Source organism: Esox lucius, chromosome 21, assembly GCF_011004845.1.
Source record: "Esox lucius isolate fEsoLuc1 chromosome 21, fEsoLuc1.pri, whole genome shotgun sequence".
Taxonomy (NCBI): domain Eukaryota; kingdom Metazoa; phylum Chordata; class Actinopteri; order Esociformes; family Esocidae; genus Esox; species Esox lucius.
This window is the reverse complement of record NC_047589.1, coordinates 8,897,094-8,915,264: the sequence shown is the minus strand read 5'-3', so window position 1 is coordinate 8,915,264 and position 18,171 is coordinate 8,897,094. Positions and strand designations below refer to the sequence as shown.

The 18,171-nt window shown below is 43.3% G+C and overlaps 1 protein-coding gene across 1 annotated transcript; it reads left to right on the top strand.

Annotated features, from left to right (window-relative positions):
• The first annotated feature begins 13 nt into the window (after positions 1–13).
• Positions 14–8,217, top strand: chpf2 (chondroitin polymerizing factor 2). Its single transcript, XM_010885524.5, has 4 exons — positions 14–1,379; positions 4,617–5,181; positions 5,433–5,615; positions 6,386–8,217. Exons 1-4 carry the CDS (start codon positions 1,102–1,104, stop codon positions 7,658–7,660), a joined length of 2,301 nt encoding a protein of 766 aa, XP_010883826.1. The 5' UTR covers positions 14–1,101; the 3' UTR covers positions 7,661–8,217.
• The last annotated feature ends 9,954 nt before the right edge of the window (positions 8,218–18,171 follow it).

The window sequence follows — 18,171 nt, the reverse complement described above, 5'->3', positions numbered from 1 at the left end:
GAGTCGAGCGCATTGGAGCAAGACGGGCACTGATCCATGCATCCTCTGTTGGATGCAGAATAAGAAGCAATATTTACAGATAAGCCCACACCATCCTTACACTGGCTGCTTTGCAGTATGTTCTAGCATTAGCAGTAGGTAGCTATATAAAAAAAATTCATGAAGATTTGAGAGACGCTTTGCTGAAGGCGATGAAAGAGGGACTGTCAGGAAGTTGCTGATGTTAGAAAAAGGTCGACATGGTAAGTTAGCTGGCTAAAGTAGCTAGCTTGCAAGCCATCATTTAATGCTATAGCCTACTTCGTGCCGTTGATCACCCTGACAAGGAATATGGTTTATCTCTGACCAATGACATACAGACAATAAAATGGATAATTGCAACTCCATCAAAGAAAATGAAGAAGAAAACACCAATTGTTTTAGGAAGAAAACGAAGGAGGACCTACACCGCGTTAGCTTGTTTGCTAGTTGATACCGAGGCTTGGATGTTGAATGTTGTTTTGTCAGGGTTTCGAAAATAAGAATATTGTGTTGTGAAGCCATGGTTTTTATTGAAATTGCTAACGTTAGCTAACTATCTATAGAGTCATTATATTCGTAGTTACGTAGCAAGCCAGTTGGAATTTGTTATTGCAGGTGGCTAGCTAACAAACTTGTTCAAGTGTTTTTATTTAACAGTTTGTTTAACGAGGTGGCGTTAGTCAATTGAGAAACCAGTTGTTATATTTAAAATCAAAGGCATTCAGTTGCTGGAATATGGACATGTTTATTACTGGACAGTCAGTTGGCCGATGAAGTCAAGAGTGGCAGTCAATACAGCTGTCTTCCCACTGTGTCCAGTTATTTATTAAAGGCCTTGCAAAGTTATTCTACAGTAATTCTACATTTATTTTTACATAGCAGTAGTAAAGCAAAAAAGTATCCAGAATACACTGCCGCAATTGTGTTAACTTGTCATAACTAAATCTTGCCTAATGTGGATGGCACTAAACCAGAAAAGCCATTAGGTGGGTTTGGAACAGCATTCTGCAAATATTTGTATAGAAACCCTCAGAAGAACATAAAACTTTATTGACAACACTGAAGTCCACCGGTTTTGCTATGCGTCTCTCCTCCTTTCTGGCCATGTTCAGGCCTGCACTCCCCCTTGTCTTGGGGCTCTCATTGGGGTGCAGCTTAAGTCTACTGATGGTCTCCTGGACCCAGGGAGACTCAGATGACTCGTGTGGAGATGAACTAGGCAATGGGGTTCTATTCCTAGGCCACAATAAGGGAGAACCTCAAGGGGAGCAAAGAGGTGGTCTTGGAAATGAGGACTTTCAGCCACGTGTTGTACCATACCACAAGGACCCTAACAAAGCACACAAGAAGGTCCTCAGGTAAGCATTATGAAATTCAAATGGAATTAAGGCATTTACGAAGATAGATCCTTACGCTAATTTCAAAGACAATGGGCCTGCAAATGGAAGGCTACTTCAATGTGTCTGAAAGAGGCAGAGCTGGTGGATCGATGTATTATTTTCTGTTTTCAGAAAAGTAATGACCCCAGTGGCAGGCATATGGCTGGTGTTTTCTGCAAGCGAATGCTTACACAACCCACCCGCACTGCATATGAATGTATACACTACCGTTCAAACGTTTGGGGTCACTAGAAATGTCCTTGTTTTCCATGAAAACATACATGAAATGAGTTTGAATAGGAAATGTAATCATTGACCAAGTTACACAATGATTTTTAATAGAAATAATAATTGTGTCCCTCAAACTTTGCTTTTGTCAAAAAATCCTCAATTTGCAGCAATTACAGCCTTGCAGATCTTTGGCATTCTAGTTGTCAATTTGGCATGGTGTTGCAAAATGGAGTGATAATGTTCCTTCCTCAAGATCCATTTTACCCTGTACAAATCTCCCACTTTACCATCACCACAGCACCCCCATACTATCCCCATACATACTATTGCCTCTACCATGCTTGTTAGATGGCGTCAAGCACTCCTCCAGCATCTGTTCATTGGGTCTGCATCTCACACATTTTCTTTGTGAGACGCAGGTACTATTTAAGGGTACTATTTAATGAAGTTGCCCATTGAGGTCCTGTGAGGTGTCTGTTTTTCAGACTAGACACTCTAATGCAGAGGTGCCAAACCGGTTCCATGGAGGGCCGAATGTCTGCAGGTTTTCGCTCTCACCTTGTACTTGATTGATTGATTTGGTTACTAATTGGTTAGTTTCTACCCCCACCTGGTTATTTAGGTCTGAACTGGGAAACATCTTATAGGAAAAACCAAAAACCTGCAGACACTCGGCCCTCCGTGGAATCGGTTTGACACACCTGCTCGAATATACAGTGGGGAGAACAAGTATTTGATACACTGAAAGTCCATATTGCCCAGCGACAGCCCCGAAAACTGAAGGATCTGGGGAAGGTCTGTATGCTGCTGCAATGTGCGCAAACCTGGTCAAGAACTATAGGAAACTTATGATCTCTGTAATTGCAAACAAAGGTTTCTGTACCAGATATTAAGTTCTGCTTTTCTGATGTATCAAATACTTATGTCATGCAATAAAATGCAAATGAATTACTTAAAAATTCATACAATGTGATTCTTTATGCTTTCTAAGTGGGAAAACCTGCAAAATCGGCAGTGTATCAAATACTTCTCCCCACTGTACCTGTCCTCTTACTCTTTCTTTTCGGGTTAGAGACAGTTTGCACTGTTCTATGAAGGGAGTATTACACAGCGTTGTACTAGATTTTCAGTTTCATGGCAATTTCCCTCATGGAACAGCCTTAATTTTTCAGAATAAGAATAGACTGATGAGTGTCAGAAGAAAGTTATTTGTTTCTGGCCATTTTGAGCCTATATTCAAACCCATAATTGCTGATGCTCCAGATACTCAACTAATCTAAAGAAAGCCAGGTTTATTGCTTCTTTAAGCACCACAGTCTTAATTGCAAAAGGGTTTTCTGATGATCAATTAACCTTTTAAAATGATTAACTTGGATTAGCAAACACAACGTGTCACTGGAACACATGACTGATGGTTGCTGATAATGTGCCTCTGTATGCCTATGTAGATATTCCATAAAATCAGTTTCCAGCTACAATAGTCATTTACAATATTAACAATGTCTACACTGCATTTCTGATCAATTTCTTATTTTTTCATGGGCCAAAAAATTTGCTTTTCTTTAAAAAAAAAACCAAACTTTTGAACGGTTGTGTGTGTGTGTTTTATAAATGAAGGAATGAAAAACAGGGCATTTGCTGCAGATGCATCATACTTTGTTCCAGTATGAAGGCATTTATAGAGCGCACTCTGCTTGATTCACAGGGATTGTTGTTTGTTCACCCATTTAATAGGCTTAAGCTTTTATCCCTTCATACAGGATCTAAACCACTCTAGGGTGGATGCACCATTGAATATGCTGGCCTACTCTTTTAGGGGACAGACCCTAAATGAAGACAACTGCTGAACACCCTTAGACCACTCCTGAACACCCTTGGTTTAAAAAGCCCATATGGTTTGATAATCCTATTGTCTTGCTTCTCTACAAAATCACCTCTTAAAGCTATGTTATAATTTTCCATTGAACCTAATGTGCCTTACAAGCCCATGATTTAAATGGTCAAATATGGTTTATAATGTTCCGTCATGGAACATTCTGACTCAGAATGATCAATTTAATGGGAGTGTCTTCATTTCTGGAAAGTCTTAAACCTTACTGAAGAATGGTGATGCTTAATCATCATAACAGGAATAGGATCTCCTCTTGGCATACTGAATGGTTGCAAAAGGAGAACTTTACCAGTAAACTACAGTCATCATGGTAACATGCAAGGAATATTTAAATTTTATCAGATTTTGTCATTAAACAAGTCACCTAAACTTGATGGTTCTTGTAAATCGTTCTGGGTTTGAACCTCTGCAAAATGACTTAAATGTAAAAACATATAGCGATCTTTTTGGGTACTTTGTGTAATCACAGACTATCAGTATTGCCATTGTTGATTAGTTGCTTTTATTATTAATCAATCCCTTCAGCCAAACGTATAAACTATATGGACAAAATAAAATAGTGTACGTTTGATATGTCCATTTGTTTCTAATATTATATTGTACTATTGTAAATATGTATATGATAGTATATACTAGGTAATCATAAGTATAAATAAGTTACATTAGAATGCCATCCTTCACAATTGCCAAAATGATGGGTTATGTACATTTCCAGTAGCTTTGCAACCCTGGTCACAGTGTTAATCCTCACGTCTTGCAGATGGTTAGAATTAAGACTAGACTCTAGAGTTAAACAATGAACCCAATTACATCCTCACCCAGTAGCTACCTAGCCATCTGGACAATGACATTTAAAATAATTTTACCAGACGTTTAGATCTAACACCTGTAACAAGTGTATGCTGCAATGCCTTGTAGTAGTAATGCAAAATAATATATTTTGATATTATTAATGACACAGTAATTTTTATTTTTTTATTTATAATTACCCAGCAAAATAATTTCTGCTCCTTAATTCATTGTTTTAACTTTGTATTGAGTGAACTGGATTCGAACAGTGAATGTCCTTCTGAACACCTCTTTCTTCTGGTCAGGACACGCTATATCCACACAGAGCTAGGCATCCGAGAGCGCCTCCTGGTGGCCGTGCTGACATCGCGGGCCACCCTAAACACGTTGGCCGTGGCGGTGAACCGCACCGTGGCCCACCACTTCCACCGCACCTTCTTCTTCACGGGCCTGCGCAGCAGTAAGGCCCCCCACGGGATGACGGTGGTGGCGCACGGCGATGACAGGCCCGTGTGGCTGATGTACGAGACAGTGCGTCATCTGCACCAGCACTATGGCTCAGACTACGACTGGTTCTTCCTGGCCCAGGACGATACCTACATTCAGGCCGAGAGGCTGGCCGAGCTAGCGGGCCACCTAAGCACCGGACAGGACCTGTACATGGGCCGGGCCGAGGAGTTCATCGGCGGGGAGGAAAGGGCCAGGTACTGCCACGGGGGTTATGGCTACCTGCTCTCGCGCAGCCTGCTGGCCCGCCTGCAGCCTTACCTGGACACCTGCCGCAACGACATCCTCAGTGTCAGGCCCGACGAGTGGCTGGGTCGCTGCATCATCGACTACTTGGGTCTGAGCTGTGTGGAGGTGCACCAGGTAACAACACAGTGGAATGTGTTTTTCTTTAACCCTGAGAACACATTCTTGTTTGCACATTAACCTGTCGGCTCAGTGATTTGATGTTGAAACCTTTCCGTCACTGGTCCGATATTTTGAGAAATGGACAAACAGAGTTCTCAGTAATAGCCTGTCTGAAGGCAGCATGATTTATACTGAGGAATGAAGAAAAAAACAATTAGTAATCTCTTGTGACATTTCCTGTTCGATCTGTTGGGTGTGACCTACAGGAGATGACGTATCACTACTTTGAGCTGGGGAAGAATGCAGACCCAGAGCGAGAGGACAGCAGCCAATTTAAGCATGCCTTCACAGTCCACCCTGTGTCAGACCCCAGCCTCATGTATCGCCTGCACAAACGCTTCAGTCAGATCGAACTGGACTGGACCTACCTACAGATACAGCAGTTGCAGGTTGGCATTGTTCAGTGGAATCAGTCTCTCTTCATTTTTCTGGCCATGAGATTCTGTCACTGGTGTTGTAAAGATATAGTTTCCACTCAAAACTCACAATTCACGTGTGTGGATACCTCATTCAGTATCTTTAGAAGTTTAGAAGTGTTTCATTTGTCATTCTCAACTTAGTTTATGCCCTCAAGGACAATAAAAGAAAAATCAGTTTAACAAGTAGCAAATCATACTAAGTACTCCACAGCCAACAGTAAACAAGAGACATAGAACTCTGGAACAAATTAAGAGACCACTGCACCTTTTTTCTTTCCTTTCCAAAAAAGTCAGAAACAGAAGTGAGAAACAGGTTTAAAATTAAGAGACCACTGCAAATTGAAAGCTTTTGTTTCCCACTCAAATCTTTGCTTTTAATCTTTTTTGGAAAGCAAATAAAAAGGTGCAGTGGTCTCTTAATTTTTTCCGGAGCTGTATTTTCGAAACCTTTATTTTACGATGTTAGTTTACTGAAAACAAATTCTCCATTACAACAACAACTGGGGGAGCAATTCGGGCAGACTACCTTGCTCAGGGACAGAACAACTAAGTTTCCTCGGTTTGCGAATTAACTCAAGCAACCTCTCTGTTACTGATCATACTCTTTAGCTGCTCTGCTCCCTTTTGCCACAGAATGACACCAATGAAGATAATATATAAATAGATTTTAAAAAATGTAGTAGGCTAGTATTTCTCATCAACATGGTTCTTTTGGTTCTGCTTTTTTTTTTTTTATCCAGGTCCAGATTAATAACCTGAGCGAGCTGACTCCAGAAGGGAAGTCCGGGGCCACATGGCCCATTGGGGTCAACCCCCCGTTCAAACCCAAGACGCGTTTTGAGGTCATCAACTGGGAGTACTTCACCGAGGAGCACATCTACTCATGCGCCGACAGCTCCCCCAAGTGCGAGCTGCGTGGTGCCGACCGCGCCGATGTGAGCGCCGTCCTGGAGACAGCCGTGGAGCGCCTCAACGAGCGCTACCAGCCCCAGCTGCGCTTCCGCAAGCGGCGCCTGCTCAACGGTTACCGCCGCTTCGATCCCACCCGAGGCATGGAGTACATGCTGGACCTGGTGCTGGAGGCCTTCACCCAGAAGGGTCACAGCCAGGTCATCGGCAAGCGGGTCAGTCTCCTCCGGCCCCTCAGCGCCATCGAGATCATCCCCATGCCCTATGTAACGGAGGCGACGCGTGTGCAGGTCATCCTGCCCGTCACGGCACGCGAGCAGGATCACGTGGGAAACTTCCTGGATATGTATGTGATGAACACGCTGGACACCCACGACAACGTGCTGCTCACGTTCCTCTTCGTCTACGACCCCTTCGACGCGCAGCGGGTCAGCCAGACGGACATCTTCGCCGGCGTCAAGGCCATGATCGGCGAGGTGGAGAAGCGCTACGGTGACGTGAAGATCCCCTGGATCAGCGTGAAGACGGAGGTGCCGTCGCAGGTCAAGCTGATGGACATCATCTCTAAGAAGCACCCGGTGGACACACTCTTCTTCCTGGCCTCGGTGTGGACCGAGGTCAACGCCGACTTCCTCAACCGCTGCCGCATGAACGCCATCAGCAGCTGGCAGGTGTTCTTCCCCGTGCACTTCCAGGAGTTCAGCCCGGCCATCGTGTACCGCGACCAGCAGCCCTCAGCTGCCTCCTCCCCATTTGCCGGCGAGGCGCTGCGCGACGGTCACTTCGACCGGCACGTCTTCGAGGAGGCCTGCTTCTACAACGCCGATTACATGGCGACGCGCACCAAGATGGCCGCTGACATCCTGGACAACGACGAGCTGCTGGAGAGCATGGATGTGTACGAGATCTTTGTGCGCTACTCCGGCCTGCACGTTTTCCGGGCAGTTGAGCCGGCACTGGTACAGAAGTACGTGCGGCGGGTGTGCAACCCACGCTTGAGTGAGGACATCTACCACCGCTGTGTCCTCAGTAACCTGGAGGGCTTGGCCTCTCGATCCCACCTAGCCATGGCCTTGTTTGAGCAGGAGCAGGCCAACAGCACCTAGGGGGTTAACTGGTGGTTTAAAATGCAGAACTGGTATAGATCCCTTTTTTTCCCCCCGCGGGAGCCAGGCCTCAAAAGGCAACGCTAGTGCAAAGCCTGACAGTGGAAATATACCGTACCATCCAGAATGACTTTTTAACTAACCTCAACCTCTCTGCCTAATTGTTTGGATGAGGCAAGTAATGGGAGGGCTGGTCTCCGAAATGATCCCTAGGGAGGCACACTGGATCTCAGAAGCTTTGAGCTGTGATGGTCCAAGGTTGGTTCCTGCAGTGTGCTTTCACTCCAATGGTTACCCAGGGGACATCCCACTGCATAGTGGTGAATGAACGATGAGCGCCATTGATGTATGGGTGTTTCTGTTATTTCTTACATTTCTTCTTGAGACCATCAGATGTGTCTTTCTTTGTGACTGTGCTGATTTCAGCCATTGAGTGTCTGGATGTCATTTTCTTTTTCAGTTCACACTTGGTGTATCTCACTCCTTGGAGAGGGTGGTTTGTTTTATGTTTTTTTTTGGACCCTGATTAAAGGCATATGTCACATTCAGACTCTTTATTGTGGAATCCACGAAGCATCATTTGCCCAGGTAAGCCAACTCTCATTTGGCCAAAGAAAGAAGCTACAGTATATAAAAAGGGGGATAAATACAACCCCACTTCCAGAAATGTTGGGACGCTGCGTAAAATGCTAATACAATGCTCAAAAAAATTAAGGGAACACTTAAATCACACATCAGGTCTTGATGAACAAAGTATATTAGGTATCAAAATCTTTACTGTACATTGTGTAATTCATTAAAAACAAAATTATAATGATAATGTGACTCAGTAGTGTGCATGGCCCCCACGTGCCTGTATGCACTCCCGACAACGTCTGGGTATGCTCCTAAAGAGATGGTGGATGGTGTCCTGTGGGATCTCCACCCAGACCTGTATCAGGGCATCAGTGAGCTTCTGGACAGTCTGTGGTGCCACTTGGCGGCATTGGATGCACCGATACATAACGTCTCAGAGGTTCTCAATTGGATTCCGGAAATGCCTACACAGTGGTTACATGAGGCCGGGCATTGTCCTGCACCAGGAGGAACCCAGGGCCCACTGCACTTGTGATCTGACGATGGGTCTGAGGATTTCCTCCTGGTACCAAACAGCAGTCAGGGTACAATTGGCTAGCACATGGTCTGTGTGACCCTCCAAGAATATGCCTCCCCAGACAAACACTGACCCACCACCAAACCAGCCATTCTGGATGATGTTGTGGGCAGCATAATGTTCACCACGGCATTTCCAGACTTTCATGTCACATGTGCGCAGTGTGAAACTGCTCTCATCTGTGAAGAATTCTGGTGTTCTCCGGTGAATGCCAATCAAGCTGTGCAGTGCTGGGCTTTGAGCACAGGTCCCACTAGAGCAGAGGTGGCAAACCGGTTCCACAGGGGGCCGAGTGTCTGCAGGTTTTCGCTCTCTCCTTGTACTTGATTGGTTACAACTCACCTGGTTGTTAAGTCTGAACTGGGAACCAATTTAAAGGAAAAACCAAAAACCTACAGACACGTGGCCCTCCGTGGAACTGGTTTGACACCCCTGCACTAGTCGGGCCCTCATGCCACCCCTCATAGCGTCTGTTTCAGACAGTTTGGTCAGAAACATGCACACTAGTGACTCGCTGGAGGTCATTGTGTAGGGCCCTGGCAGCGCTCCTCCTGTTCCCATTGTCACCACTAGCCTTTTAGCCTGTCACCACTGCGGCCCTCGGGTATCACACGCTTGAATTCTCATTTTATTCATGTTTGCTTCAGAAATGTGTAGCTGTGCCCTGAGGCAATGTGCAGTTTGTACTAAAGTCTGCCTCTCCATATTAAAGTCAGTCATCCTCCACCCCTTCCCAGGCCTCCCTGAAACTGTTTTAGGGGAAGAGGAAATGAGTTCAGTGCCGATTCAGAAGCAGGATGGGAGCAGTCTGGGGTGGGGTTTCGAGAACTGAATGGGCCGCACTCACAGTCTCTCTGTCTCTCAACTCAGTCTTTGGGCTGCAGCGAGATGATTTCACTGAGGGGTGAAACCGCCCCTTCGAAGATGGATGTCAGGCCAGGGTTTGGCTAAGAACGTGGGGTGGGCAGGTAAAAGGGTTTCTGTCTGAGGTAGTTTGCTAGTTCCAAGGTTGGAGCGTAGCATGACTGCACGCACTCCCTTGGAAATGCTTCTTTATCATCTATTTAGTCAACAATCATTTGCTTGTCTAGAAGCTTTACTCAGTCCATAGCAGGGGAGGGCAAGCCTTTTGGCTCTGTAAGTTATGTTTTACTTCCCATCAAACTCTTTTATTACCTACCAAGGGCTGGATGGGATGGCCTCCTGTGAGTCTTAGTTTGCCCACCCCTGGTCTATAGCCTTATAATGATCTACATCTGAGCCAAAGAATATTTGGCCCAGTACTATATGAAGGTGTTATACACAATGGTATACACTTGGTTGCCAGTTAGGTAGATCCATCGTGAGACCGGATCAGACCTCTCTGCCTCTTTGTCAGACGTTTCAACAGTACAGTATGTTGGGTCGTGCTGACGTGATGTTGGTTCGTACATAGTTGCTGCAGACACCGGTATATTCCTGTTGCAAAATCATCCCAAAAGATGCTCCATTTTGTTGAGGTCTGGGGATAGTGGAGGCCCCTCGTGGTAACAGCTAGGATTAATCCGTTCAGGCCATGTCTTTCCACTACTTCAATTGTCCAATGTTGTAATTACCTTCCCACGAGAATGGCTTCTTATTTGCTCACAGTAGAATAGTATTAGGTAGTCTGGGTGGTTTAGGGTGGGTGGATAGTAATGTCAGTGTCTAAAGCGCATATGGGAAGACTATAAGTCAAAGCAAACTGACAGAACAATCAGCAAGAATGTTTCAATGGGCAATATCTGAGGCACTCAGAAGTTTGTAGAAAAGCATTTAAAAAACATTCACTGCATATGTGTTCTGGTTATTTAGGCTTATATTTATGGTAGTAGTACAGTAACAGTCTTACATATGGCCCCTTTGAAGGTCTCTTCCCAGAGGGACAGTAGGAAACCCAGTGACCTGGTTTCTCAGCATCTGGCAGTCATCTGTCATCAAAGCACACGCTTTCACTGAAAAGAAGTCACACAAGAAAGGCTATGACTGATTGGCAAAAACTTTAACTTTTAGCAGGATAATGAATCCAAACACTGTATTAAATGGGACCCATTCTCAACATATTTGAAGCTGTGTTACTTAGACACCAAGCAAAAATGCCAAAACGTGGCCAATACGCTTGGAAGAAGCTTGGCAGCATTGTGAGTCTGGTGAGTATACAAACCAGCAACCAGGGCACATGTTCCAGAAGTTGTGACATGCATTTAAATCCTTAAATGTTATGTGATTACAGCAATATAAGCCGAGTAAGGAGGTGCTGGCTGGTATTGGTTATACCTGGTTTGCGGTGGTGAAGTCAGTTGGTCATACTGCCAAATTCTTAAGAACAAATATCGAGGCGGTTTATGGAGGATAAATTACAATAAATACTCTAGCAAAATCTCTTGTGGACATTCCTGTGGTCAGCATGTCAATTACACGCTCCCTAAAACCTTCAGACATCTGTGGGTATCCATTGGAGAGTGGCATTTTATTGTCCCCAGAACAAGGTGCACCAGTGTAATCATCATGCTGTTTTATCAACTTCTTATTATGCCAAACCTGTACATTTCATATACATACAGGTGCTGATCATAAAATTTGAATATCATAAAAAAGTTGATTTATTCAGTAATTCAATTCAAAAAGTGTAACTCGTATATTATATTCATTCATTACAAAAAGCCTGATATATTTCAAATGTTTATTTCTTTTAATTGTGATGGTTATAACTGACAACTAATGAAAATCCCAAATTCAGTATCTCTGAAAATTAGAATATTACTTAAGACCAAAACAAAAAAACAATTTTTTAAAATGTTGGCCAACCGAAAAGTATGAACATGAAAAGTATGAGCATGTACAGCACTCAATACTTAGTTGGGGCTCCTTTTGCCTGAATTACTGCAGCAATGCGGCGTGGTATGGAGTCGATCAGTCTGTGGCACTGCTCAGGTGTTATGAGAGCCCAGGTTGCTCTGATAGTGGCCTTCAGCTCTTCTGTATTGTTGGGTCTGGCATATCGCATCTTCCTCTTCACAATACCCCATAGATTTTCTATAGGGTTAAGGTCAGGTGAGTTTGCTGGCCAATTAAGAACAGGGATACCTTAGTTGGTCAGCAGCAGGAAGCATGAAGTGCTTCCTGCTGGACGGCTGGTAGACGGCTGCGTTGACCTTGGACCTCAGAAAACACAGTGGACCAACACCAGCAGATGACACAGTACCCCAAACCATCACTGACTGTGGAAACTTTACGCTGGACTTCAAGCAACGTGGATTCTGTGCCTCTCCTCTCTTCCTCCAGACTCTGGGACCTTGATTTCCAAAGGAAATGCTAAATTTACTTTCATCAGAGAACATAACTTTGGACCACTCAGCAGCAGTCCAGTCCTTTTTGTCTTTAGCCCAGGCGAGACGCTTCTGACGCTGTGTTTTGTTCAAGAGTGGCTTGACACAAGGAATGCGGACAGCTGAAACCCATGTCTTGCATAAGTCTGTGCGTGGTGGTTCTTGAAGCACTGACTCCAGCTGCAGTCCACTCTTTGTGAATCTCCCCCACATTTTTGAATGGGTTTTGTTTCACAATCCTCTCCAGGGTGCGGTTATCGCTATTGCTTGTACACTTTTTTTCTACCACATCTTTTAATTCCCTTCGCCTCTCTATTAATGTGCTTGGACACAGAGCTCTGTGAACAGCCAGCCTCTTTAGCTATGACCTTTTGTGTCTTGCCCTCCTTGTGCAAGGTGTCAATGGTCATCTTTTGGACAGCAGTCTAGTCAGCAGTGTTCCCCATGATTGTGTTGCCTACAGAACTAGACTGAGAGACCATTTAAAGGCCTTTGCAGGTGTTTTGGGTTAATTAGCTGATTAGAGTGTGGCACCAGGTGTCTTCAATATTGAACCTTTTTACAATATTCTAGTTTTCTGAGATACTGAATTTGGGGTTTTCATTAGTTGTCAGTTATAATCATCAAAATTAAAAGAAATAAACACTTGAAATATATCAGTCTGTTATGATATTCAAATTTTATGACCAGCACCTGTATATGATAGCATTTGGCGGTACAGTGTCTCAAACCAGACTTTTCAGTTACACAGACGGGTGTCCCATCAAGTAGTAGCCCTACCGTGGTCATTCCAATAAATAGGGGGATATCAACATTTAATCAGATTTTATTAACTTCGGCTATTTCAACTGGGAAAGGAATTGCTTGGGCCAAAAAGTTAACAAATATAACAAAGTGAAAAATAGATTATACAAATAAAACAGTTCTATCTAATCCAGTTATTGGAGCTATCATCACTACAAAGGCATTTATGAGGAAGAGTTACTGTGAGGAAAAGGCTAGAGGAGCATTTGTCAGATCAAAACCAAAATGGATGGAAGAGGGTGAAAAGAATACAAAATACTTTTTTAATCTAGAAAGAAAAAGCATATAAAATGTCATCAAATTAATGATTAATAATGCTCCCAGTGAAAATCCCAAAAAAATCTCTCAGCATATTATCCAATTTTACCAGACACTGTATACTTGAGCCCAATTGACATCCAACATGGATTATTTTCTAGTCGAAATAGCAAATCTTTGTGATGAAAAATGTTAAAGGTTTGCGTTAAAAACCTTAAGGATATGTCCAACTAGCACATTTTATAAGGTGTACAGTGATCAACTGGTTCCATTTCTTCTGTCAATGTTCAGAGAATCAGTAGAAAGAGAAGAGTTGCCAGCTTCCTTAAAACAAGGGGTGATTCCCATAATTCCCAAGCCCAATAAGGATAACCTTTATATAGAGAATTGAAGACCAATTACTTTGTCGAAATACTGATGGGTAGGTGTTTGCTCTTGTATTTGCTAATAGAATGAAACAATGCTTAAATTATATAATTGATGAAGAACAATTTGGGTTCACACATGGTCATCACATTAGTAATAATTTAAGATTAATATTAGATAACGGTTTATTATAGTGACCTTATTATTGACGATAGCCTTCTAATGTTTGATTTCTACAAAGCTATTGACACTGTAGAACATGTATTTATGTTCAAAGCAATATGTTTTTTGGGGTTTCGCAATGCATTTTTAAGAGTAGTCCAGACTATATATTTCCACTCAGGAACATTACAGGAGGTATTAGGTATTCCGGTTAAAAGGGTAACATATTTTGGTATTATTATATGCTATGATGCTACACAAAGATAATGTAATTTGAACTTTAACCCATTTATTGAGAAAATAAAAAAGAAATTGAACCTCTGGCTGCTAAGGGATATCTCATTATATGGTCAGATTTGATTGTAGAAAGTTTAAGGGTTATCTAGATTGGCATGTGTCACTGTCCCTTGACTTGCCACCCCAATTAGTTAAGAAATTAGATACGATTCTTTAAAAAATATATATATATAATATTTACGAAAGGATGTTTTGAGTAATATCAAAGAACATGGAGGACTTGCAGTTTAAAATTGTATTACTCTTAACAGCGGTGTCGCTAGGATCACAATACATTCGGGGCTTTGTTGCAAATAGTCAACTGGGGCGCAAAAAATGCATGCAGATGAAAAGACGCAAATTAATTGCAAAAGACTTGAGAAGAATTAAACGTGTAGCTACCAGGAACCCATTATCCTTCAGCGCCACCATATTCCAGGACTGCAACCTACCTGGAGTGTCCAGAAGTACAAGGTGTCAAGTGCTCAGAGACATGGCCAAGGTCAAGAAGGCTGAAAGAAGACCTCTACTGAATAAGATTCACACGTTGAAGCGTATAGATTGGGCAAAGAAATACCTGAAGAACAGATTTTTCAAAGGTTTTATGGTCAGATGGAATGAGAGTGACTCTTGATGGACGGTGGAGGAGGGGTACTGGTATGGGCTGCTATCATTAAGGATGAAGTAGTTTGGGTTGAAGATGGACTGAAACTCAACTCCCATACCTACTGCCAGTTTCTGGAAGATACTTTGTTCAGGCAGTGGTACAGGAAGAAGTCCTCAGTATTCAAGAAGGCAATGATCTTTATGCAGGACAACGCTCCATCACATGCATCCAAGTACTCCACTGTTAACAAGCAAGGGCCTCAAAGATGCCTGAATAATGACCTGGCCCCCTTCCTTACTTGACTTAAATCCTATTGAGAACTTGTGGACCCTTCTCAAACGTGAAATTTACAGTCAGGGAAGACAAAACACCTCTAGGGAGGCTGTGTTTGCTGCTTCAGCAAAAGTTGATCGTGAAAAGATCAAGAAACTGACAGATTGCATGGTTGGAAGGCTCATGGCATTTATTGAAAAGAAGGGTGGCTTTATCGGTCACTGAATATTTTAGAAAAGACACACATTTTTTAATAATTGTCGTTTTGTGTTACTTATTTGTTACCCTTACTTTAGAAATTTAGAATAAACAAGTGAGTTGGGAGAAATTATTTTTGTAATTTAGTTGCCTAATAATTCTTCAAACCAATTGTTGCCTAATAATTCTCCATACTTATATATTCCCCTGAGAAACATCAAAACTCACTTTTCCTTTGTTAAACATTCAGGTTTGAGGTTCAATTATATTTTGGATTGACATAAAGCATTGTGATAGTTCAACATTAAAATACATTTTGAGCAATACTATGTGCTTAATAATTGTGCATACAGTGTAGACCTAGCAAAAATGTTGTTATTGTTAACGTTTCATTTAGACCTTCAACCATTATTTTTAATCATATTTCATTCAAAAGTTTGTTTTCCAGAGCATATCATTAGCTAGTCCTTGCATGTTTACATCCTTTGTAGATGCGGTGTAGATGGTGAAGTTTCAGTCTGATAAGACTATTAGAGGGTGGTCCCTGGCCTTATGATGTAAATAGAATCCCTGTCAAACTTCTATAAACAGAATGCTAAATGGATTTTAATTTATAAACAGAATTTCTCCCCTCACAGATATTGTCTATGGAACAATAAGGATAGAACATTTTGAGAATACAATTGTTTTGGTTGGTCAGTTATTAAATGAGGATGGGTATTTACTCTCATTTTTTAAAAATATAAAAAATTCCTATAACCCCTAAACCACATGGAATTGTCTTTGATGCGATCCCCAGGGGGGTTTTATACGTTTTCTTAATTCAGACTAGGCCGATGTGAGTAACATACATTGTCATGATCATTTATTCATTGAAAATGTGAACATTCTCAAGAACAAATGTAATAATAAACAGATGAGAAATGTTCTTTGTGAAACTGTGTTTCCTTCTGCTCTTTCCGCTTCTGCTCTTTCCCCTTCTGCTCTTTCCCCTTCTGCTTTGGGCGGGTTTCAGTGTTCCACTTCACTGGCCTTCTGACACCACAACCTCGTTCATCACATCATCCGGCACTCCCGCCTCGTTAATCACACACACCTGATTCCCATCTAGTCATCATCCGGCACTCCCGCCTCGTTAATCACACACACCTGATTCCCATCTAGTCATCATCCGGCACTCCCGCCTCGTTAATCACACACACCTGATTCCCATCTAGTCATCATCCGGCACTCCCGCCTCGTTAATCACACACACCTGATTCCCATCTAGTCATCATCCGGCACTCCCGCCTCGTTAATCACACACACCTGATTCCCATCTAGTCATCATCCCTGTCATATACAACTCTACACCACCACTTTTGTTATTTTCTTTACTGTTTGGTAGAGATATTTACCCCTTGCCTGTGAGGTTTCTATTAAATACTCCTTCAAGATACTCCTCTGTTCTCCTCCTCATTTACGACACCTGAGGGCCGCACGTATTTGCTGTTGACTTGTCCGTGACCGGCTTATTTACTGGGCTCACACATCTCCCTCCTTTGGTCATCCTGGGATCAGACTGACGGTGCGCACCCTGACCGGTAAGTACCGGTAGCCCGCTAAGGAAGTGAGGGTCTACGTCTCTTCCTGTTCGGTGTGTGCCCAGAGCAAGGCACCACGACACCTATTGGAGTTCCTACCATGAGTATGCCCAGAACTCCCCCCGCCACTCCTCCACCTGGGTTACCAGGTGGCCTTGGCACCCGGAACACAGAGCCTCCAGCGGTGGAAGAGGGGCTCTGGCTGGTGGCGGACACATGGGATGGGGCCCACGTTCGTCTCCGGTGCACTGTCTGTCGCCAGAAGACCTACACCGACTGTCGCCGCAGTGAGTTCCCGGGTTTACCGACCAGGGGACCGGGTCTGGCTCTCAACCAATTCAAGTTCAAAGTTCAAATGGTTTATTTGTCATTTGCAATAACAAGTTATGGCAATGAAATTCTTGGTTTTCCAGTGCAGTTATAAGTTAAAAAAGTAACAGTTATTATAATGAAAAATAAGAAGATAACACGAACTATCAATAATAACACTATACAAAAACACACATCAATAATAATAACTTTACAACTGTACAATCATAGTGCAATGTAAAAGTGACAGGTGTGCATGACATGATTGGCAGATGTGCATGATATAAAGTGACAGGTGTGCATGGGACTATGGATGGAAGGCAGGAGGGGTTCCTGAATTGAGCAGCCTTACAGCCTGAGGAAAGAAGCTGTCCCGTAGCCTGTTCGTTTTGGACAGAATACTCCTGTACCTTCTGCCAGACGGCAGCTTTGGTAAACAGTCTGTGGCATGGGTGGCTGGGATCTTTAATGGTTTGTTTGCTCCTCCTCCTACACCTCTCTGTGTAGAGATCCTGCAGGGATGACAGGTCAGACCTTGTAATGCTCTCTGCTGTTTTAATCACTCTCTGTTTTACGGTTGAGGGCGGTACAGCTGCCATACCAGGCGGTGACACAGCCGGTCAGGATACTCTTGATGGTGCATCTGTAGAAGTTGGTGAGTATCCTGGAATCCATGCCAAATCTCCTTAATAGGCATAGGAAGAAGAGCCGTTTCCTGGCTTCCTTCATCACAATGTTAGAGTGATGAGACCAGGTCAAGTCATCACTGATGTTGATCCCAAGGAACCGAATGTTGTGAACTCTCTCTACTGCAGACCCATTGATGTGTATGGGGGCGTGGTCTCCCCCCCGCTGCTTCCTGTGATCAACAATCACCTCCTTCGTTTTGCCGATATTGAGCTGGAGGTTGTTTTCCTGACACCACGAAGTCAGTGACCTTACCTCGTCTCTATAGGCTGACTCGTCATTCAGGCCTATGATGGTGGTGTCCAGGGCTTGACATTGGCACCCGCCCACCTGGAAAATGCGGGTAGAATTTGGCTGTGGCATGTAACGCAGTCACACTTACTAGCCACTTTAGCGGGTGGCATTCTATATACACTCACCTAAAGGATTATTAGGAACACCATACTAATACTGTGTTTGACCCCCTTTCGCCTTCAGAACTGCCTTAA